This window comes from Eublepharis macularius, chromosome 1 (genome assembly GCF_028583425.1).
Source record: "Eublepharis macularius isolate TG4126 chromosome 1, MPM_Emac_v1.0, whole genome shotgun sequence".
Classification (NCBI taxonomy): Eukaryota; Metazoa; Chordata; class Lepidosauria; order Squamata; family Eublepharidae; genus Eublepharis; species Eublepharis macularius.
The window spans coordinates 218,248,156-218,271,638 of NC_072790.1; the positions used below are offsets into that span (position 1 = coordinate 218,248,156).

The following is a 23,483-nucleotide window of genomic DNA, read 5'->3' on the forward strand; positions in this document are numbered from 1 at the left end:
AGAGCAGTTCACAAAGCATGTTATTATCCCCACAACAAAACACCCTGTGAGGTGGGTGGGGCTGAGAGAGCTAGAAGCTGTGACTAACCCAAGGTCACCCAGCTGGCTTCCAGTGGAGGAGCAGGGAATCAAACCCAGCTCTCCAGATTAGAGTCCTGTGCTCTTAACCACTACACCAAACTGGCTCTCAAGTGTGTGCAGAGGCAGGAGTGGCTTCATCATTCTCTCCCTTCCACCCCACACACTTTCACTAGCAGAAAAGGGCTGTGAGGGAGGGGTGTTGTCTTACTGCTGCAAACAGCCATCCCCCTCCCACCTGCCATGGCTTTTTCCTGCTTCTGGGCATGCTTGGGAGCCACATTGCACCTCCCTCGTGTTATCTGAAAGGTGAGCATCAGGTCTTATGTTTAATGTGTCATCTAATCAGACCCTTAGTTTGTAAAGCACCAAGAACATTATAGAATAAGGTACTGTGTGTTTACTTATTTCACCTATTTCTACCCAACTTTCTGAAGCTCATCAGTAAATATTAATCTCATAATAAAGCAGCTCTCAAATGGTCCTTAAATTCATAGAAATGATATTATGGGTGCTGACTGCCCTTCCTTTACTAAGAGGGTCGCCTGATAATGGTTAGAACTGATCAGAGGGTGTTGCATTAGTGGGAACTAATAATATGAGATCTTCCCCTGCCAGGAATCTGTCTCCAGCTTTCAAAATGTGATATCCATCCCAGTTTGGGGTGTGTGTGTCACCCTCCAGCTAGTGGGAGGTTACAAAGAAATAGTTCGGCCTCCAGACTGAAGCCTGGTTTCAAAGAGAACGAGAAATAAGAACAAGGTGATGGTGGCATGGGGTAGGGATAACATCTTTTGGACTCCTTTGTCATGGGCAGCTCACTACTTGGCAGTACTGGGAGGCGGGGGGGGGGGATGTACATGCCCCCACAGCAGTTTCTTGCTGGCAGGCCCCATGGTCTTTCTGAAGCCCTAATCCATCTCTATATCACAGTCATTACTTGGGTCATTCAGTGCTGCGTGTGCAGCCACCCAACAGGGCTAACAGCACTCCCCGGGGTGATTTCAGGTCAATAAATGGCATGGGGAGGCTGGAAGGCAGAAACCCTGCAGTTCCAACCAGACTTGGACCCCTGCAGTGCTTCAGGGGGAACTTGCAGTGCTGTTTGGCTGCAAGTCCCTATGATGGTCGCATGTTAAAAGTAACATCTAGTTTGGGCTTGAAATTATTGGCCATGGTCACATCTCAGCTCCCTTTCCAACTCTGGGCAATGAAACAGCAGCAGTGATACACAAATGGAGAAAGGATTAATTAAATCCAACACTGGCTAGACACATTTTGAGATGACAGATTCACATATATGTTTCCAGAAGTATCTTAATCAGGGCTTTTTTTCAGCTGGAATGCGGTAGAACAGAGTTCCAGAACCTCTTGAAATCTAAACTCCCCTCTGTCTGGAGATCAGGGGGCGGGGCCACCAGCCATGTGACCATTTTCGCCGAGGGCAACCCACTAAGTTCCACCACCTCTTTTCCCAGAAAAAAAGCCCTGATCTTAATCCTTCCCATAATACTCCTCCTGTCTGTGGCTGATTTTGCACTGCCCAAAGTAGCATCCATAGGCCTTATTCATATGCCTTGCAGGCTGGCCTTAATCTAGCGGTAATGCCACACTGCAAAACTAGAAAAGAGCAAGAGTCCAGTAGCACCATTAAAACATTTTTTGGTAGGGTATGTTACTTATAGGTGCTACTGGACTCTTGCTCTCTTCTACTGCTACAGGCAGACTAACACGGCTACCCATCTTGATCTAACGATATTGCAAAAGGTTATATTTACAGAAATTGGTGTTGGAAAGATTCCCACACTGGCCTCCTACCTGGTCCATTATCGGGAATGTTTCCCAACCTCCTGCATATAAGTACAGAGAGTCTTTGGTTCAGTCCACTCAGGCGCTTGATAGCCTTCACCCTGCAGGACTCCTCCATCCTGCTGAGAGCTCAGCTTGCTCACTTGAAATCATCATGAGGATCTGCTACCTTCTTGGTATCCTTCTCCTCTTCATCTGCTTATCTGTTCCAGGTGAGGACTCAACATACTGCAAAATACTTCTGATCTCCCAAATAGAAATAGCAGCAGAAAGTGTTGTTTTCCAAAGGCAGCATCCTCCATATTTTCTATATCAATGCAAACAGGAAGAAGAGGGGGCAGAGATTAAGAGCCAAAGTGTCATCCCTGCTCATGTTTTCCACTGTAATGTAGTTTGGCCAGTGGGTTAAAAAGTATCTTAAAACGGGGAAAGAATCAGGGACGCATCAACACATGCAGCAGAATGAAGTTATAGATTTGGGGTTGCCAGCAGGCCTGGAGAAAAATGTCCTGGCTTTTTAAAGTGGGGAAGTGGGCAGGTGAAGCATTTTATGGCATGGAAGCAAACTATACCACCTGGTAAATAACATTCTATTAAGCATCTGTGAATGGGACAGGATATCTTTTTCTTCATGCCTGTTGACAACCTTTGGATCCTGCAGTATTTTCCAACAGTTGCAAAGGACTTTCTGACCTTCCCTATCCTGATGCAGCCCAAAATGGGACCCCCCCCCCTGGAAAAGCATGAGGCCCAAAATGGGGGTCTGCACTAGAAGGTGGGAATCAGCAAAAATCTTCCCCTTCCATTAGAGCAGATCTACCGCTGTATCCAATCCAATGACTGGAGTGTAGGAGAGGTTCTTTTACATCCACAGCTCAGTATTCTACTTCTAGGAGGAACCAGGTTTATTCCCAGCATTTCCAGTTAAAGGATCTTAGGAAGCAGGTGATGGGAAAGGGCCTTCTTTGCCCTGGAAAGCTAGAGCCAATCAGGATAGACCATACTGAGTTAGGTGAGCCAATGGTCTGAATCAGCATAGGACAGCCTCCTGAGCTCCATCCCCGAAGTGGCACCACCCTCCCTACCAACTCAGGCACCACTTTCTTCTACTGCAACTGTATACTGAGTCTCATTTCCACTCTAATCTGAACTTGTTTTTTCTAAGTAGCAAACGGAAACCTTTATGACACCCTGGAATGCTACAATAAGCACGGACGCTGTAGAAGGCTTTGCTTCCACAATGAAAGGCCCATTGGCACCTGCACTGGTGGGCGGCAACATTGCTGCAAGTGAAGGAGAGCAGCCGGGGAGTTCAGAAGGCTCAGGAAGGGCCAGGGAAAGGTCTGAGAGTTACCCCCCTTTCAACCTGGACTCCAGCAAAATCAGGAGGTTTTTCTATCTTTACATAAACTATGAGTTGTCTTTTGAGTTTTCAGTTTGTATTCATTTCCTCTAGGGCTTTGCTGCCCATTGCTAACTCTTCTTTATGTTTACTGAAAATACACTTGATGTTTTCCTTAAACACCACCACCTTTGCCCCAATTTTCTGTCAAACCGCTCTTCAGAGTAATATGCTATTACACCAGTAGGTGGCAATATTCAGCCACTTTCCTTTAGCCAGTTCATTCAAGTTGAACAAGTGAAGGTGGTTGGAGGTTTCTATGCATTTATCTGCTATCCTCTTTAAATGTTTTAGTTTCAAAAGCTCCATATTGATACAGTGCAAAACAAACAGCTAGGCACACATCCAAAGCCTGCTAACAGAATAATAAAATTGGGGGTGCGGGTACAGAATTCACGGTGGTCCAAAACAAAATACTGTTTTCTGTCATTTTAGTTGGTCCTAACAAAAGATAGTATGCAGATTTTGATTTGGATTAGGAGGGTGTGATTTCGAGGCCTCCCGCTATAATGGAAGACCTCCTGCCAGCAGCTCGCTCTTACTGCCATCACTCAGGGAAGCGGTGGAGAAAAATTAAATGGTGTAGTGGTTATGAGCACGGGACTCTAACCTGGAGAGCCGGGTTTGATTCCCCACTCCTCCACTTGAAGCCCGCTGGGTGACCTTGGGTCAGTCACAGCTTCTAGGCGCTCTCTCAGCCCCACCCACCTCACACCGTATTTTGTTGTGGGGATAACAACAACATACTTTGTAAATCACTCTGAGTGGGCATTAAGTTGTCCTGAAGGGCAGTATATAAATCTAATATTATTATTATTTAAAAAATAGTGTGACATCTCTCCTGGGAAAAACCTGGAAGTTACATCAGTCCTCTCTAGGAATAGCTGGAAACTATGGTTTTACCAGACTTTCGCTGGTTGCCAGGCAACCCTGCATAGGCACCTGGCCGGCCACAATAAGAAACAGGATGCTGGACTAGATAATCCTTTGCTCCGAGCCATTACAGCAATTCTTGAGTCCTTCTCTATCAGTTTGTGTACCTTTAGTGTATAAACGGTGTAAAACATTTTACTTTGAAACGCTGATATATGCACTTGCATGGAGGGTTACCTGCCAATCCAGGGGGTTGCCTTGCTGGACATTTGGGGTGAAGTGGAGGGGCTTCAAGTCCAGTTGCCAGAATTTATTTGCGTAAAAGCCAGAAATTTTATCCAGTTCCCAAGGAAGTTTTGAGCAAAAACCACCTCTTCATTTCCACAGGCTTAAGTTGTATAGCCAACACATACACAATAGGGTGCCAGGGTGTTTATCTAAACTGCTGCATGTGAAACTAACCTTCACTCCTTCACCCCCCACCCAGGCACAGGAAGTTTGAAAAAAAAATGTTATGTTCTCAGGTGGCCAGAAAGCGGCTCTTGGGACTGCTTCTGATGCCATCTCTTCTCGCCTCCTCCTTCCCCAAGGCACTGAAATGTGTACTTACCCTGTACAGGGGCAGTAAGTTACTATTGTTCCTCTTTGCTGCCTAGCTGAGAAGAATTCCAGTGGTCATCACCATAGTTGGTTGCCATGACAACTGGCAAAAAGTCACTGGCAGTGCAGTCCTAAGCAAATTGACACCCAGAAGAGGCACAGAGTTGCACCCTTCTAAGACCATGGATGTTAATGGGCTTAGACTGAAGTCAATGGGCTAAGAAGGGTGCAGATCTGCTTAGGACTGTAATGTGGGTGAGCTTGGACCAGTCACTCAGGCTGGGAAATTCTTTTTTTTTTTTTTTTGAAAAATTTTTATTGGGTTAGAATCCATTATTTCCACATTTACATTCAATTTTCCCCAATTTTTTCATCTCTAACCCCCTCCCTTTCCCCCCCCCTTTTTGTTGACTTCCAACAGCTTTCCAACCCTTTGTCCCCTTTCCCTTACTTTTATTAGCTTCCTCTATCTAAAACAAATATATATTCTCCATTATTCTAAGCAGTACATCCTTAACTATTTTTAACATTATATGCCCAAACTGTAAGTCTTTGTTTCCATCTTAGATAAACAATTTATCCCAATTTTTCAATTTCAGATATTTCTATATATCATAAACCATATAGATCATACATTCGTTTATATCAAACAATTTGACTTATTCTCTCTATATATTACTCATTCTATCTTTTTATAATAGTTCTATATATCTCTCCTCACGTAGTCAATCAATTTGACCCATCTATATCTTCAGACATTCAGTTTGGTACAAAACTTATCAGAAAAAAAAGAAAATATTGTTAGTTAATCGCTCCTTATATTTAGTCCTTATAATTAATTATTTTCTCTATGTTCTGTTTGTTAACCTATATATATCTATATATATGTCAATCTATTAATCTGACTGCTTATTAATTCACATTTATCTCTTCTCCCCCCGGTAAAGTCTCCCCCCTCTACTTCAATACTTCAGTAGTTCTCAAACTGCCACAGTTTTCCTCCCACCTCCCATTTCTTCTCCAGGTATTGTTTCAGCTTCTCCCAGTCTGTGTTGAACTGCCCTGAGTCCAGATCTCTCAGTTTTCTTGTCATCTTGTCCATTTCAGCCATATACAGCAATTTGTAAGTCCAATCTTCAATAGTTGGCACTTCTTGTACTTTCCATTTTTGCGCATACAAAAGTCTAGCTGCTGCTGTCATATAAAATATCAACGTCCTGTGTTGGGCTGGAATTCCCTCCATTCCCAAGTTCAGTAGCAGGAGTTCTGGGTTCTTATTAATTTGAAATTGTAAAATTTCACTCATTTCTCTTATTATTTCCCCCCAGTACTGCCTGGCTACCTCACACGACCACCACATATGATAGAGGGAGCCCTCATGCTTCTTACATTTCCAGCATTTATTAGAAGTATTCAAATTCCCTAGCGCAATCTTCTTTGGTGTCATGTACCAACGATAGATCATTTTGTAAATGTTCTCTTTGATATTAATACATGTCGTTGTCTTCATTGTAGTTTTCCACAAGTATTCCCATGCCTCCATTGTTATTTCTTTATTAAAGTTTATAGCCCATTTCACCATTTGTGTTTTAACTATCTCATCCTCGGTATACCACTTCAACAGTACTTGGTATACCTTGGATATTCTTTTCTTATCTTCTTTAAGAAGGGTCTGCTCTAGTTCCGAATTCTCTATTCGTATACCTCCCTTTACAGAGTCCGAATTATATAAGTCTCTGATCTGTCTATACTGGAACCAATCGTAGTTAGGTGATAGTTCCTCTTGTGTCTTTATTCTAAGTTTGGATGCTTCAGTTTTAGTTATTTCTTTATACGTTAAACATTGTTGTTCATTATCAACAGCTCTCGGGTCTATCACCTCATATGGAACCACCCACAAAGGGGTTCCTTCTTGTAGATAAATTCTGTACTTCTTCCAGATTATGTATAGACTTCTCCGAACAAAGTGATGCAGGAACATCGAGTTGACCTTTACTTTGTCATGCCATAAATATGCGTGCCATCCAAATATTTTTTTATATCCCTCTAGGGCTAATAGTTTCTTGTTCTTTAATGTCATCCATTCTTTCAACCAAACTAGGCAGATTGCATCATGATAAAGTCTCAGATTGGGCAGTTGCATTCCGCCTCTTTCCTTTGCATCTTGTAAAACTTTCACTTTCACTCGAGGCTTCTTGCCTGCCCAAACAAAATCTGATATTTTCCTCTGCCATTTTTCAAATTGTTTGGAGTCTCTGATGATTGGTATTGTCTGTAGCAAAAACATTACTCTTGGTAACACATTCATCTTAACTGCTGCAATCCTGCCCAACCATGACAAATTCAATCTATTCCATTTAATCAAGTCTCTCTCTATCTGAGTCCATAGTTTTTCATAATTGTTTTTGAATAGATCTATGTTCTTTGCAGTTAATTCAACTCCCAAATATTTCACTTTACTTGTTACTTCACAATCCGTTGTTTCCATTAACAATTGTTGTTTCTGCTTAGTCATATTTTTGCATAATATCTTTGACTTCTTTTTGTTAATGAAGAAACCTGCCAAGTCTCCAAACTCCTTGATCTTATCTATCACTCTTGGCATGTTCTCCAATGGGTCCTCTACAATTAACATTATGTCATCCGCAAATGCTCTGACCTTGTATGAATAGTCCTTTATTTTTATTCCACGAATTTCATCATCTTGACGTATTTGTATCATCAGAATCTCCAATACTAAAATGAACAACAATGGAGATAACGGGCAACCTTGTCTTGTTCCTTTACTTATCGTCAATTTCTTGGTCAATTCATCATTCACCACGATTGCTGCAGTCTGGTCTCTATAAATTTCCTTAATTGCTCTGATGAATCTTTCTCCCAATTGTAGCTTTTCCATAGTGGCAAACATAAAGTCCCAGTTTAAATTGTCAAACGCTTTTTCAGCGTCTACAAAGAAGAAACCAACCTCTTTGTCACAACGCTTGTCATAATATTCAATAGCATTGATCACTGTCCTTAAGTTGTCTCTTATTTGTCTGTCTGGCAAAAAGCCTGCTTGTTCCTCCTCTATGACTTCCGAGAGCCACCCCTTCAATCTCTCCGCCAATATCTTCGCAAAAATTTTATAGTCATTGTTGAGTAGTGATATAGGTCTATAATTTTTCACATTAGTCAGGTCTTGGCCCTCTTTTGGGATCAATGATATATTCGCTTCACTCCAAGTTTCTGGAATCCTTTGATCCCTTAAAACCCCATTCATCACCTCTTTTAGGAATGGTGCCAGTTCATTAGCCATTGTCTTATAGAATTTAGCCGTAAGTCCATCTGGCCCTGGCGCCTTTCCTAGATTTGCAGATTGTATTGCCTTACTTATTTCCTCGAGGCTGGGAAATTCTTGAAGATCTGGCTGTGGAGCTTGGGGTTTGGGGAGGGGAGAGACCTCAGCAGAGTATAATGCCATCCACCCTCCAAACCAGCCATTTTCTCCAGAGAAACTGATTTCTGTCATCTGATCAGTAATTCTAGGAGATTTCCAGGCCCCACCTAGAGGTTGGCAACCCTATGCTGTTGTTCACTCACGAGGTGATCTTAGGTCATTCACTCCTCTCTTTGCATTACAAACCTTCTACAATGAGGGGATAATAATATTCACGTACATAACAGAGTTGTAGTAAATACTACAATGTTATATGTGGAGTACTTTGAACTCTGCTGAGTGCTTTTAAAGGGTGAGGGGAAAGATACAAGAATAAGATGTGAAGAATGAACTTTCCTGTTTTAACTTTTCCCACCCTTTCTTCCATTTTATCCTGTGAGGTAAGTTAGGCTGAAAGAGAAGGGCTGGCACCAAACCAACCAATCAGCTCCAGGGCAAAAGGTGGTTGTGAACTGTCCTGATTCCAAGTCTAACCACTACACCACAAAGACTTTCCCAACCATTTTGGCTGGCCCATGCTTCCCAGGAGATTCATAACACTGGGATGACGTCTGAAGGCGCTTTTTCAAAGCTAGCTCTTTAATTTACCAGCCAGCCAATTCTCTGCCAGTTGGCCTTGAAGTCAATCCACGGCTCATATTCATCCAAGAAGCCCTGACGTTTCCTCGACCACATGACACTTCACTCTTCTTTTCCCCTTTGCCAGCTCCTTCCCTCAGGGGATCTGGCAGGGCAACGGAGAGACACGAGCCATGGGGCCAGCTACTATTATGACACATTGTCCCTCAGGCAGAGATAAGCTGGAAAACAAGAAGCTTTTTCCACCTACTTGAAGTCTCTGGGCTGGTGATGTTCTGCAGAAGTAGACATTCTTGCCAAAGTAACCAAGTCTCCTCACATCTTCCTATTCCTCTGCTCTCATTTTTCCCCTCTGAGTTCATGCCTCTGAGTATAAGCTGATACCAGCTTTCATGGGGGGACCGTGGATGACATCATGCAGTTGTGGTGCCACGGACAAGAAGTTGCTGCCTGACATGGTGAGGTGGGGGCTAGACTCAGAGCTTGGCGCCAGGAACAAACACAAACTTTACTCTCACACGGTCCCTTCTCGGCCTTATCACTGAAGGCCTGACATCTTCAGATTGGCTGGGCAGTCTAGGGAGGGGGGAGCCGAAGAAACAGAGCGTGACACAAAAGCTTAAACAACACTGGGAATGTCTGAATGTGAGCCTGAGTAGGAACAGGCAAGAGATGGGGGGTGGGAGGACCCTTGGCTACAACTGAGGCAGATCTGAGGCCTGTTTCTGGCATTTAAGCAGAAATGGGAGTTATTTTCCAGGAAGATGAAGCCGTTTCTGCAAAGATCAAGATGGGTAGCTGTGTTAGTCTGTCTGTCTAGCAGCAGAAAAGAGCAAGAGTCCAGTAGCACCTATAAGACTAACAGTTTCTGCAAAGTAAAGGGAAGAAGTTTCACCAGAAAATGCAACTCTCTGATTTGAGGATGTGAATTTCTCAGCCATCTCCCATTACTCCTCCTCCTTCCATGTCCAAGCCCGGAACCGCACCATCTCCAGTTCCAAGGACACAAAATAATCGCAACACGTCCTATTCAAAAAGTTGCAAAAAAGAAGCTGTGTTAACCTGGAGCGAGCACACCCTTCTTAAGAGGCTCGTTTGAAACTAAGCATCCTAAGCTAGAACCTTGTTTCCTCAGCAGGAGAAAATATATAGATATATACACCATCTCATCAAAAAAACGTTTATATTTGTTAAGATTTTATGGCCTGGATCCTAAAGTGTTTGTGCATATACTCTTGCACAAGGGGAAGCCCACGTAAACATGTGCAACCTGTAAGCTCTTTTCCACTTGTTTGAACAGTGGCATATTGGGACAATAATCATGGCAAGATCCCTTCATACTTCTCAAGCACTGACATTTGTGTTTGCACTATCTGTACTATCTGTACCACTTGTGTGATGCTGCAGTGAGAACAGAACTATGTTCAAGACTTCCCATATTATGGACACAGTGCAATGAAAAACAAAAACAAAAAGCACATACAATTAGATTCACTAGCCAAGTCCTCCTGCAAACAGAATCTTCCTTTTGATGAATGACTTTGGGACTGCAGGGCCGATTCCAGATGGCCAGAAATTGCGGTTTTTCTGCGGAAATAATCGCTTACCGGCCACACGTTCAGTTTCGTCTCCATCCGCTTTGTCTCACAGCGTGCCGTGCCATCCCGCTTCCGGATGTTCGCACGGCCAACTGAGGTACCCGGGATTGGTTGTTTCCTCCCCGTCACAGTTGACGTCGGCGGCCTTCATTGGTTCGCATTTCAGGGGTTTTTTAATTGTTTTTTTACGTGTTTTGCGCAAATGCGCAAATGTGCAGGTATGCGAATATGAAGCGTCAACTTTTGTGCATTTGTGCATTTGTGCGCATTTGCACAGTTCGATGTGCGCAAACGTGCAACTGTGCAAATGGTGCCCGGTTTTAAAAAAAAAACTAAGGGAATATTGTTGCCGGCCAGCTGGCAAAGGAATGAGGGAAAGGGGAGGGCCTCTCCACGGCGACGAAGCGTCCAGAAGTGTGCAAACCCGCAATATGGCGTTCATACTGTCCGCTTCTGGAGCGCAACACAGCGCCATGAACCGGAGGTAAGCAGGGACGGGACATTACGGGTTTTTACGAGTGAGGTCGCTGGAAAAGCGAAAGCACTCGCTTTATTTGTGCCCGTCTGGAATCGGCCCAGGTTAAAGACTTCTGGGGAAATACTGGTAACATCAACTATTAGGAATCTGACCTGAGCCAGTAAGAAATCCTTGCTGTTCTTGGCTAAGACAATGGACACTGCGTACTGGAGCCATGCTAATTACCAAATTATAGGTCTGCCTGGAGGAGAGATGGAGAAGCAACGTTGTTGATGAAACTGTAAATGGAACAGAACAAGAAGAACAGAAGTCTTCACCAAAGTCAGTAGCCCAGGACATGGAGGATAGGACTAAGTACCAAAGTTAGTCCTGGTCTCAAGGTTGCATTTGTAATGATCACTGTCCCTGCCTTGGAATGATATGGATCTGACCATTAAAACCTGAAACACACAGTACTTTGATCAGAGCTGATGTGGCCACCTCCACTTGTGAGGCCTGGAGCCGTTGTCCCCTTTCCCCTCTCTTTGAAAAACGGTCTGAAAGCTACAAATGAAGGGGCTGTGGTGCCCTGGAGACTGAGGTTGCAATCCTGTGCACCCTTACCAGGGCCGATTCCAGATGACTAACCTTAAGTCACTTCATGCCGCCCTCTTCCGGATCGCGACGGGGAAAATGCAAAATATCGCGTTTCCTCGCGCGAGTTTTGCGCGACGACGCGTAAAACTCGCGCGAAGAAACGCGATATTTCGCATTTTCCCCGTCGCGATCCGGAAGAGGGCGGCATGAAGCGACTTAAGGTTAGTCATCTGGAATCGGCCCTGGAAGTAAACCATCTCATATTCATTGGGGCTTATTTCTGAATAAGCATGAATTAGGTCAGTATACAGTTCCTGCTTCTTCCTTCCATAATTCTCTTCTCTGCTCAGCCCTTGGCTATTTTCTTCCTCCCTTCAATTATGGATCCAGTCCCTGCATCTGGAAGCCTTAGCAAGTTTGGCATGAACCCTCACCAATGCAAAGGGCTGCCCTGTACAGCTGAAGACAGCTAACAGATTTTGCAAAGTGTTGACAGTAGAATCTCAGACATCCCATGAGGAGAGTGAAATGTCACAAGCAGAGCAGTGAAGACTGAGGTAGTCAAGCCAAGAGGCAATCTGGGAACTAGAGCTGTTGTGTGAAGAATGCACATCTGTTTTGCGACACTTTGGAAGTTGCCACATCGTCATCAAAACATTGAATTTATATACTGCCCTTCAGGACAGTGGAGAAGCGTAAGGGGGCAAGAGGGGCAGTTGCCCCAGGTGCAAAATTTGTGGGGGGCGCAAGAGACTGCGCTGCACACTTGGGGAGGCTGCCCGCGCTGCCCGCGCACTGAGGGGCGGCTGGCTTGATGGGCGCCAAACCAGCATTCCTGCAGCGGGCCATGCAGGATGTGGCCGCCTCCCTCCACAGCAGCCGCCTACACCACCAAGCAAGCTCAGCTCACTGCAGCGCATGGGCAGCATGGGCAGCCTTCCCAAGGGCACAGCGCAGTCTCTGCTCCACTGTTGCCACTCGCGCCGCCACGCCCTTTGGGAGGCCGCTTTCACCACTTGCAGCTGATGGGACAGCCAGCTCTCAGCACCTAGCAATCACCTAGCGAGCCAGTCGCCCTGTCAGCCACAAGCAGCGAAAGCAGTCTCCCAAAGGGCGTGAGCAGCTGCAGAGGATGGGGGTAGCCACATTCTGCATGATGATGTCACTGGAAGTGACTGGACAATGACGTCCTGGAAGTGACGTCATTGTGCGGGCCTGGGAAGGCTTCCATTCTCCCGGGCCCTCTAGAGGCACGCTACACCACTGCTTCGGGACAACTTAACACCCACTCAGAGCAGTTTACAAAGTGTCTTATTATTATCCTCACAACAATCACCCTGTGGGCAAAGTGCCAGGCTGGCTATCCACCACCTGACTGTAGGTCTAGGGAAGAGCACTGAGATTCCTCACAGGACCCTGGCCGGAGTCCAGCACAGCCGCCTGAGCTCCAGCACCTGCTAGCAGATGCAGCTGAGCCAGATCACCTCTCAGCCTATTTAGGCTGAGGCTTGAGAAGGCTGCATTGCTGGAGCAACCAATCCATGAGGTGTAAGCCCTGTGCGCTGAGCATGCAGAACCCAGGGGAGGCCACAGCACCCTGTGCTCCTGAGCCTAGTTGGCCAAGCCAGTGGCCCTACACTAGAGGAATCCAGACCAGGCCGTCTGCAGAGTGCAAGACTGAAAATGGCAGTCAGCATCTTCTCTTTCTTGTTCTTGATATAATTATTCAGCTCCCTTTCTTCTTACCTGCTTTTTGTTGTAACTAGAGTTTCCAGCTCCAGGTTGGGAAATTCCTGGAAATTTGGGGGAGGAAGCCTGGAGAAGGCTAGGTTTGGGGAGGGGAGAGACTTCAGCAGGGTACTATGTCATAGACTCCACCCTCCAAAGCAGCCATTTTCTCCAGGTGAACTGAGGTTTATGGCCGGGAGATCAGTTGTAATTCCGGGAGATCTCCAACCACCACCTGGAGGCTGGCAACCCTACTTGTAACCGTCCTTGGCCACCGTTGCTTCATGGCAAATAAAGTCAATCTATGTCACTCTGAGGATGTAGCGTATGATTGGCTTTCATGATTTTCTTCATTTTGCCATCTAGTGCATCCAATTTGGTTTGTGTCCAATCTACAATTCCAGTGCTGTATTGAATCACTAAGTGGCCCAGGTTTTTATAACTCAAATTACATTTCCAACATTTAATTTTGACATTAGTATTTTTGGACCTTTTTGATGTATTCAGCATATCTCCATTTTCGCTATTGTATGCTGAATACCATCAGCTTGCAATATATCCAGATATTTGTAGTTTTCTTCATAGCTTCTTTTTATTCCCAAGTTGTATCCCATCAGATTCCCTTGTATTATTGTTGTTGTTGTTGTTTGTAGTAGTAGTATGGTTTTCAGTCAAAATCTGTCTCCCAAAATGGTTCATAGGAATTAAATTTTAATACAAATGGCAATTAAGGCTCAACAACAACAACAACAAAATATTCCTCCCCATGGGGATTCTCAGCTGGATCTAAATCTAGGCAAGATGGAAAGGTGACTGGCTAATCCTCTGCTCCCACTAATGCTGCATATCTTCTTTCCTAGGTGCTCAATGTTTACTAGTCAATTACAAGGACTTGGAACTTTTTTTTTTTTGCTTTCTTACACAAAAGACCTCAAATCTCCATCTCCAGAGCTGCTGCAAAAGCTGCCAGAAGTTTTGTTACTATCCAGATCTGCATCCCCTTATCGGTGACTCTTGGATCTTGCTGGAAATGAGATCATTATGACAACATTTTTCCACCGGTTGACTAATGTCTCCTGTGGAGAAGAGGATGAAAACTAGTGGCATGGATGCACCCCCTGCAAACTTTCCTGCTCCCTTCCCACAAGAGGTATCCTCAGGCTTTGCAGAAGAGAGGCATCCCTTCCATCTTGATTGAAAGTGGCCTCAGTTGCCATTTAGTGGGCAGGGGCAGTGGAAGCATTACATGAGCACGCCCAGATTTGCCATGCTAGTATTTGCCATGTGAGATCTTCAGATATGTATGGGGGAATTTGGATAAGCTGGGTGGGGTTTTTTACTAAAATGTGACACAGAGGAACTATGGGTTAGCTGGAAGTCATGGCTACTGATCTGAAAGCCTCTTTCCCGTTCGAGTTGAGGCCTTATTTATTATTCAGCTTTATTTATACCCCACCTTTCTCACCACTGGGAACCCAAAGTGTAGCTTACATAACTCTCCCCTCTTCCATTGTATCCCCCAAACAACCTTGTCAGGTAAGTTAGGCTGAGAAAATGTGACTGACTGAAAGTTACCCAGCAAGCTTCCATGGCAGGGGATTCAAACCTGGTTCTCCCAGATACTAGTCTGATACTCTAACAACTATACCATGTTGGTTCTTGGGCATGCAACTCTCTTGCAAAGCCAAGGTCTGAACCCCTGCACCTATGTTATGGTGGCATTGGAGGAGAAAATGGAATGAGCACATGCATACTGCACTCAGGGGAGAAATCTGGATATTAGACAGCCCCCTCCACAGTTCTTGGAACACACAAGAACCACCAATGGCTTCCTCCGGTCCAGGGTACAAGCCCACAAGGGTCATAGTGGCCTTCTTACAAGAAGGGACTTTTTACGGAGCGAGGCTGTGCCTTAGAAACAGGTTACATGAACTTGTGTAATGATGGAACTGCCACTGGCCCACCTAGTTCACCACTGTCCACTCTGACCAGCAGTGACTCCACAGGGTCTCAGGTAGGGAACAATCCTACACTTGCTGCCTGAGATCCTTTTACTGGCTAAGCCGGGAACTGAAGCTTCTTCAAGCTTCAGGGACCTTCTGCAACCACTGCTGGAGCTCGCTGAACCATAGCCCCTAAAGTTCCCAAATTCAATCCCAGCTGGGATTGGCCAGTGCCTGAATCCTTACAAAGTCACTCACAAACAAGAATAAACAATATTGGAGTAGATGGGCCAGTGGTCTAACCCGATTTAAAGCAATTTCACATGATCGCGGAGAACTGTAGTCAACTCATATACGTTGCTCAGTGGTGCAAAACCCTGCATCTACCACTAGATGCCACTGTTCACATATCCAAGGATTGTAAAATGTGGGGCTGGATTGCACCTAGACTCATGAACTCCACAATGAAGCAGTGACTTTTTGAGCTGCTGACTTTTAAACTGGTCTCTCTAGTGATCTAATATCAGTTTGATCATCAGGCGATGTATTTAACTTCATAAACTCCATAAACACTGTCATAGGGTAAATGAATACAGTGTCAAGAAAACTTCTATAAACAATGTCATAGGGTAAATGAGTACAAGTTTACATAGTATTAGCAAGGGTCCAATATGGGGTTGAATAATTGCTGAAACAGAACATAATCAATTCTAGGACTTACATTAAACAAATGAAGCACAGGTAGTATATAGGAGTACATATTTAAAGCCACAGATAATATGTAAGGCAACATAATGGTGAAATCTATGGTTCCTAACTCATTAGCGAAACACCTGGGACCCCTTTCCTACAATACCACCCTCCTATCTGAGTAAAAAAGCCTTTTTGAATAATTCCGTTTTGCATTGTTTGGGGAAAGTCAGGAGCGTGGGGGTTCTCCTGATCTCCTCAGGCAGGCTGTTCCATAGGGTAGGGGCCACCACAGAGAAAGCCCGTGTACGGGCTGCTGTTGATTTCGCCCATGTACAGGCCGGCACCTGCAAGAGATCCTGTTCAGATGAGCAAAGCTGCCGTGGAGGGACATAGGAAGGGAGGTATGCTGGACCAAGGCCTCTGACAATCTTGTCATCCTCTGATTCCTTACCCACACCTCTGTAATGTAGGGATAATCATTCTTAGCGGAGTTCTTTGAATAATGATTACTGAGTTCTTTGAATAATTATTTTTGCAGGCTGCTAGATTTCATTTAACAAGAACTATCCTTTGCGGACAATGGGACCTCCAGACAGAAAGCATCTGATCTGTTGGGATAAACAAAAAGAATAGCTATCCCCATCCTGCCTTGCTTCTAAACTTCCAGGAGTAACTGGAAGAAAATGCTATTCTTAATAAACCTTTGGTGTGAGTCCCAGTTCAGCATGGTCTTGTGTTACTAAACACCCTCATGGTTGAAAGTAGCAAAAAACTAGATCTGTCACCTGCCTTTTTTAATTACCAGTCCAGAATTGATTTTTTTTCCCCAATATATAATCTGTATTTACTTTTTGTGGCCTTCTAGGCGTTTTTGTTTTTGTTTTGTAAAATGCTAATCCTGTACAAACGTAATTAATCAGATGATAAACTTCTCTGAAGGTTATCTTTCCCCTTCAGTTGAACAGACATAACAAAGGTGGTGTTTAGTCATAAAGATGGGCCAGGGTGATGGCTCATTGTCCATTCTGGATGGAGTAGTGTTCCCTCTTAAGGAGCAAGTTCATTGCTTGGGAAAGCCTTAGTGGAATCCATAATTCAAAGTGATATTTGCCAAATTTGGTTGAGGTGTCAGCTGGGCACTTTTTATCAAGACAAAGTATGGTAGTCATTATCCATGCTCTAGTTACATCAAGGCTTGATTACAATAATGTGTTCTACATAGGGTTGCCCTTGAAGACTTCTTGGAAGGTCCAACTAGTTGAAAACAAGTGCAGTCAGTGATGGGCACAAAATATATTTTCCCTAAAAAAATGCCTGATGTTAAGCTTGGGGACAAAGATACACAATGGACAGTGGAAATATCTGATTAATGGCAACCTTAGAAGAGAGGTCATCTTCTAAGTCTCCTGAACCTGTTTTTAAAAACTAACATTGCTACAATTTGTAGTTTAATTGCTGCTATATTTTATAGCTGCTACATTGTTTTGTTTTTATATGATAGTTCTTAATTTAATGTGCAAGTTGCTTTGAACATTAGGTAAGGTATTTTAAAGTAAATAACTTTTTTTAAATGGCTTTGGTTACTCATTTGCACTCCGGATAAATTTGTGAGGTAATGGACAGCAATAAATGAGCCCTCTCAAAACAGGAGGGTCAAAAGTCGAGATCCTGCAGACTGCCAGAATCTTAATAGATTTATCTGTACTGAGGAGGACAGTTACAAATTGGTCTCTTCTCAATGGACCCACTTGGGAGAGAGGTGGTAACCACAACATGCACTGTGCGCATCCTTCAATGTTTGACAAGGAAATCTTTCAAATATTCCCACTGCCAAAGCAACCACTGATATCATTTCTCTTTGAACATGTGGGAGTTTAAACATACCATATTTAGAGGGACTGTATTTGTTGAGCAAAAGAGGCTATTTCTAGTGGTTGACGTGTGGTTACTAAATGACAGTCAGAAGACAGAAGGATGACACCCTCTGTTATGTGATTAATGACAGAGTCGATAAATGCGGCCAGTATCTTGGCCAAAAGCTGGGTAGATCTATATAGGCCCTTCTTTTCAGGAGGCCTAATCTGACTTTGGCTGATGGGCTTCATACACAGTTCATTAGTATTGTCATAGAAGACTGATTGACCATTCTCTGAGGGAGCTTGCAGTGCTTCCAGCCCCTATCTCAGAAGTGTGGAGGATTCTAGAAAATGGCCTGTCTTCTGAGGCTGCAGTGCCAGCCATCAGTTATTTACCTGGCCCATTCAGTATTTTTTGCCTCAGGATTAATTTTAGACAGTGTGTTGAGTAAACTGTGTATGCTGAGCCAGGATGTTGACGTTTCTACTGCCCTCACCCCCCAGATGCCTCAAAAACTATATCAAGCCCATCTCTGGCAGCACCCAAAATGGCCATTCTCTCTCCACTAGTAGTTCCATATTCCATCACTCCATGTCTAAAAATAAAGATCCCAGAGCCCTATCCCTGTGTATCCCTGCTCTATTACACACATGACTGTACTCAGGGCTTTTTTTCTGGGAAAAGAGATGGCAGAACTCAGTGGGTTGCCCTCGGAGAAAATGGTCACATGGCCGGTGGCCCCGCCCCCAGATCTCCAGACAGAGGGGAGTTTAGATTGCCCTACACGCTGCCGAGCGGCGTAGACGGCAATCTAAACTCCCCTCTGTCTGGAGATCACACATGGCCATCGGCCATGTGACCATTTTCAAGAGGTTCCGGAACTCCGTTCCACCACATTCCTGCTGAAAAAAAGCCCTGACTGTACTACTTCAGCAGGGGACACACATCAGCCCTTTCCACATAGCCTTTGTAAACCATTTTGGCTGGTGGTTGCTAGTGGATTTTTGTGCCATTTCAGGCACAACCAGTTTGGCTGCTCCTTGCTAGTGGATTTTTTTTTTCCTTTTCAGACAAAATTGCTTGTGTCCCATTTGCAATGTGGGGTTGAACTGGAGCTTTTGAAAAATGGGTTTCCTTTTCTCAGGTTTTCATTGCTCTGCAGACAGAATCTGCATGGCCAGCGCTGGTACAGGGATTTCAGAAAAGAAAACAGGTATTGCAAGTTGCTTGAATTTCTGAACTTAGAAGTACTAGAAACCCTCTGGCCTGTAAAAGAATACCCTGTCCCATTAACAAAGGCTTAATGTGCGGAAATTGGCAGCTGAAGCTTTTCATTCCATGAAGGTAAATAATATCACCTGGAAAAATAACATCCCATTAAGCCTCAATAAAAGGGACAGGACAGTGATTTCTCCAAGTACTTGGCAACCCTACAGGAACCCCATAATTCCTAATCTCAGATTTGTAATCTGCAATACTGAGGCTCCTCAGTATTAAATTTAACCATATGCCCAAATTGTTTTGATCATGAGAGAAATCACCAGGTTTTCATGGAAATGAACAAGTTTTCAGGAAAAATATGCAATCAAATTTCCACCCGGTGAACATTTGATTTTTGTTGTTATAGTTGGCAGTCTCCTATTTTCTAGAGACTTATAACAGCCTGGAGTTCCAATGTCACAATATTTTCTGGCTACTTCAGCGTATTTAACTGTATGGCCAAAGGGGATCACACAAGTCAATGTTCATTCGATGACTATGATGCCTGGGGGTGGCCTGGAAGAGTGGGAAGAAGAGGATTTGCGGGGAGGCAGGATGGTGTATTCTGAATGGAAATTTATCAGCATGTTTCTGTCTAGGACACCAAGTTATCTGAGTTACTATTTCAGTAACTAAGAGTGGAGATTTCCCTGAACCCATGCCTGACGCTGAGAGGGAGGGGGAGGACTGGGAAGGCAGTTATGGGAGAAGTCTCTGCCGTCAGAAAACTGGGATTGCTGCCAGTGATCTGGAGGGTCACACAGATATCGCCAATTCTCTGGAGACAAATTTGACCTCTAGGTCACACCTCGGTCACCAAACTAAAGCAGGATCGGTGAAAAGTTGTACTTAAGTGGAGATAAGAATTGAAAACACGGTAGCTAAACTCCCACGGTCTCTTACAGCGTTCCTGGGGTGCTCAGGAGATTACACAAAGGGGGCCTGTGAGCCAGGTTGTGGGTATAACCATTACTTCAACACATGTGTGTTGCCATCTTAAGTGTACAGCAGATCTAGAGATATCATTACATTTGGGGGCAGGAAACAGCTGCTTAAAGATCTTTTAACCAATTTACTGTCTGACTTTGAATCAATTCTTTGTTATTATGTTAAGTATATTTATTCCACCTTTCCAAAATGCTCACATCATAGTTTAAATCAATACTGTAAGCAAAACAATCAGTTAAAATGCCTAAAGACAATCCTCATGTTTTTAAATTTGGACATAGCTCAGCAGAAGCTGGTCTTTTCTGAACTTCTTGAACAAAGAATTGCTCTTAAATGTGGAAAAACTTAACTCTTTTTTTAAAAAAACCTTACTATACTATTTAGAGAACAAAAAGTGCTATTTGGTATTAGTGAAGTATAGGAGCTAAGACACTGACACTGCCATCCTAAGTCCATTGAAGTCAGAATCATAGGGTTGGAAGGGATCTCCAGGGTCATCTAGTTCAACCCCTGCACAGTGCAGGAAATTGATAATTACCTCCCACACACACACACACCCAGTGACCCCTGCTCCACGCCCAGAAGAACGCAAAACTCCATCAGGATCCCTAGTCAAACTGGCCTGGGGAAAAGGCCAAATCCACATTACTCATTCTAAGTCGCATGTTCCCCGCATTCCCCACGCAATCCCGAGTGCCGGTCACATTACCTCATTAAACAGACGTATTTCATTCGCATTTCTCCCGAATATGTGGTCACAGGTTTTCAACGGGAGTTTCACGGCAGCCGTTAATGGGCCAATGAGCAATTTACGAGGTTTTTTTAAAAACCACCCCCCTTCCTGTCTCTCCGGCCGTTCCGAGAGCTCCTATTGGCTGATTCAACTTGCAAGTGCTCCGTAGTCTGCAAAAGACTGTTTTTGACTTCATAGCATTGGATTTATTGATTATGCTGTTTCTGAATCAAATCTGGTAGTTTGAAAAATCATTTTGGGGTGAATCCATCCTCAGAACGGACTCGCGAAACTTCCTTTTTAACTGTTTTTTATTTTGTTTTATTTTATATTACTGTAATATCGAAATTACGGAATATCGAAATAATGACACTCCAAGGAAGTGAAACTTCAGTAAAATTCAGGCACTGAACTGTCCTGCATAAGAAATGCCCATGAAAGCTTCCCACATGCTTCGAAATTTCCAAAAAAGAAACGGGAGCGAGCCATCAGTGCTGTCAGTGGGGGAAAGAGAGGCATCATTATCTTCAATGATGTTTCTTTATAAGGCAAGATCGAAATAACGGAAAAGTGCGCTCAAAATTTTTTTAAAAACGGGCGGGAAAAAAGGTCCCGCCCAAAAAAGCGGTTTTCGAGCGGCCGTGTGACCGGAGGGATGCGCGGGAAAGAGGGATTGGAAGCAGGAATGTGAACGAAGAGGAAAAAATCGTGGATTGGAGGCAAACGGAAGATATCCGATAAACATGCAGGTAATGGGTGAATGTGGATTTGACCAAATTGCTTCCTGACCCTAAAGTGGCAAATGGCATTACCCTGAGCATGTAAGAAGGGGCCATGAGAACTAAGCACCGATGTAACCCTTCCTGCCCAGGTTCACAGAATCAGCATTGCTGTCAAGATGGCCATCTAGCCTCTGCTTAAAAACCTCCAAAGGAGAACTCACTACCTCCCGTGGAAGCCGGTTCCACTGAGGGACCACTCTAACAGAGTTTAGACTGTTTAGGGTTGCACTGTAACAGATGAATCAGGAAGACCCTACTTTGAATTTCACCTCTGCCATGAACTCACCAGGTGATTAGAAGACTAGCCTACCTTGCAGCATGGTTTGTATGGATTTCAGAATAATGTATTAGAGGTACTGTGAACATTATAAAAATGTGAAATATTTGTTATTGTTATCAAATCTGGGTCTCTATATGCAGGTAGGTTTATCACTTTTTCATCGCAGCAGTAAGCATAGCATATGTAGCATGAACCATTACAGATCAACTACCCCTGACAAATGTTCATATCACATGACATCAGCTCAAGCACAATGGGGACAGTTCACACATTCAGTTGCACAGATCAGGTGCAGAGAAATCAAGCCACATTTATGCATATGTGAACCAGTACTCTAACACAGTGACTTCTACAACAACAGAAGCTCTCATTGTTATAGTTCTACTTCCAGTCCAGTATTTTTGAGAAAGAGATTTTCTAATTTCATCTAGCCAGTATTTTTAATTGTTCTACACAGAGGGGACTGGAGTGCACCCATGCTTTGCCACTGCATATGGCAAGAGCAACCTATTGGAGGATTCTGAGCGCACACACTTCAGTCAAAGGGCTGGATGTGTTAAAAGCAGATTACAAGCCCAGGTGCGCATGCACATTCAAGCATGATGTCCCCCCACTCCATTGTGCTGCCCTATCAGCTGCTTAGTTTGCCTGAACAGCTAGTTTCATCTTCTCCTCTTTTTTTGCTGAATAGTCATTGGCATGCTAATTTAAAAACAGAACTTCCTGTGCATTATGGGACTGCAGGACACTACAGAAGGGCTGTGCAGGTCAGGCATTGTGACCACTCCCACAATCGCTCTGGGCAGTTGGGTTTCTGAAACAGGAAAAAGCTTTTGAGCGGCCACAGTGCACATCTGCTAGCACTGCAGTAATATCATCAAAAACCTGGAGAATGCAGGAAAGGATGTAGCATAGCGGCTGACAAAGTGAGCAGTGACCAAGGGGGGGCCCAGTTCAAATCTTGCCACTTTTCATGACTTCATCAGACTGCCTAGGACAATCTATTCTCCCTTGGGTCCCTCCATCTGCAACATGGGGAGGTAATATCTATGCAGTCTCTGGTTGCAACCGTCTCTGATGCCACAAAGGGGAAGAGGACCTCTGGTACAGACCTTTGGCATACCTCCAGCAAGGTGCAATGGTTAGAGGTCAGCAGCACTAAAATCTAGGAGACTTGGGTTGCTGGATGACTTCGGGCCAGTCACTCTCAGTCTACGTGATGATAAAATGGAGAAGGAGGCTCCTTGGAGGAAGTGCAGGATAAAGAAGGCAGGAAGGAAGATTATAATTTAAATTGTTAAGCCCCGGGTTCAAATCCTGATTCATTCTCAACTAAACTCATTATTTGGCCATATGCAAGCCATTTCCTCTCAGCACCCATTCCCATTCACTCAGCACAATGCTACTGGGTTACTCTATGGGGCTATTGTGTTCAGCTGAAAATGGTTTAGAAGCCAATGCATGGGTCCAACTGCCTATGCAGAAGGAGAAGAGAGGGGGGAGACGGTTTACATGACCTTGACAAATCTCCTCGGTAAGCCATCTTTGCCTTGACCATTTCCTCTGACAGCAAGAAGACAGGATTTGGGGTGTCCCTCTTCAGTTGTATACAATTCCTTCCCAGCCCCTTACCTTATCTCCTTCCACTTTCCTGTTTTCCTCTCTAACCTGGCACCCTGTAAGCCTTGCACAGAGCTTCCATTGGCTACCTTTGACACATTTCCTTCTGGGATGAATGAGCTCCCTGATACAGCCACAGACAGGCAGTCTGAGGACAAATTTCCAGGGATTTCTCCACCCACATCCCATTGGCCACTGATGTGGCCC

The 23,483-nt window shown here is 44.2% G+C and overlaps 1 protein-coding gene across 1 annotated transcript; it reads left to right on the forward strand.

Moving 5' to 3' along the window:
* The first annotated feature begins 1,977 nt into the window (after nucleotides 1–1,977).
* On the forward strand, nucleotides 1,978–3,315 carry LOC129324746 (gallinacin-13-like). Its single transcript, XM_054972169.1, has 2 exons — nucleotides 1,978–2,099; nucleotides 3,056–3,315. Exons 1-2 carry the CDS (start codon nucleotides 2,042–2,044, stop codon nucleotides 3,178–3,180), a joined length of 183 nt encoding a protein of 60 aa, XP_054828144.1. The 5' UTR covers nucleotides 1,978–2,041; the 3' UTR covers nucleotides 3,181–3,315.
* The last annotated feature ends 20,168 nt before the right edge of the window (nucleotides 3,316–23,483 follow it).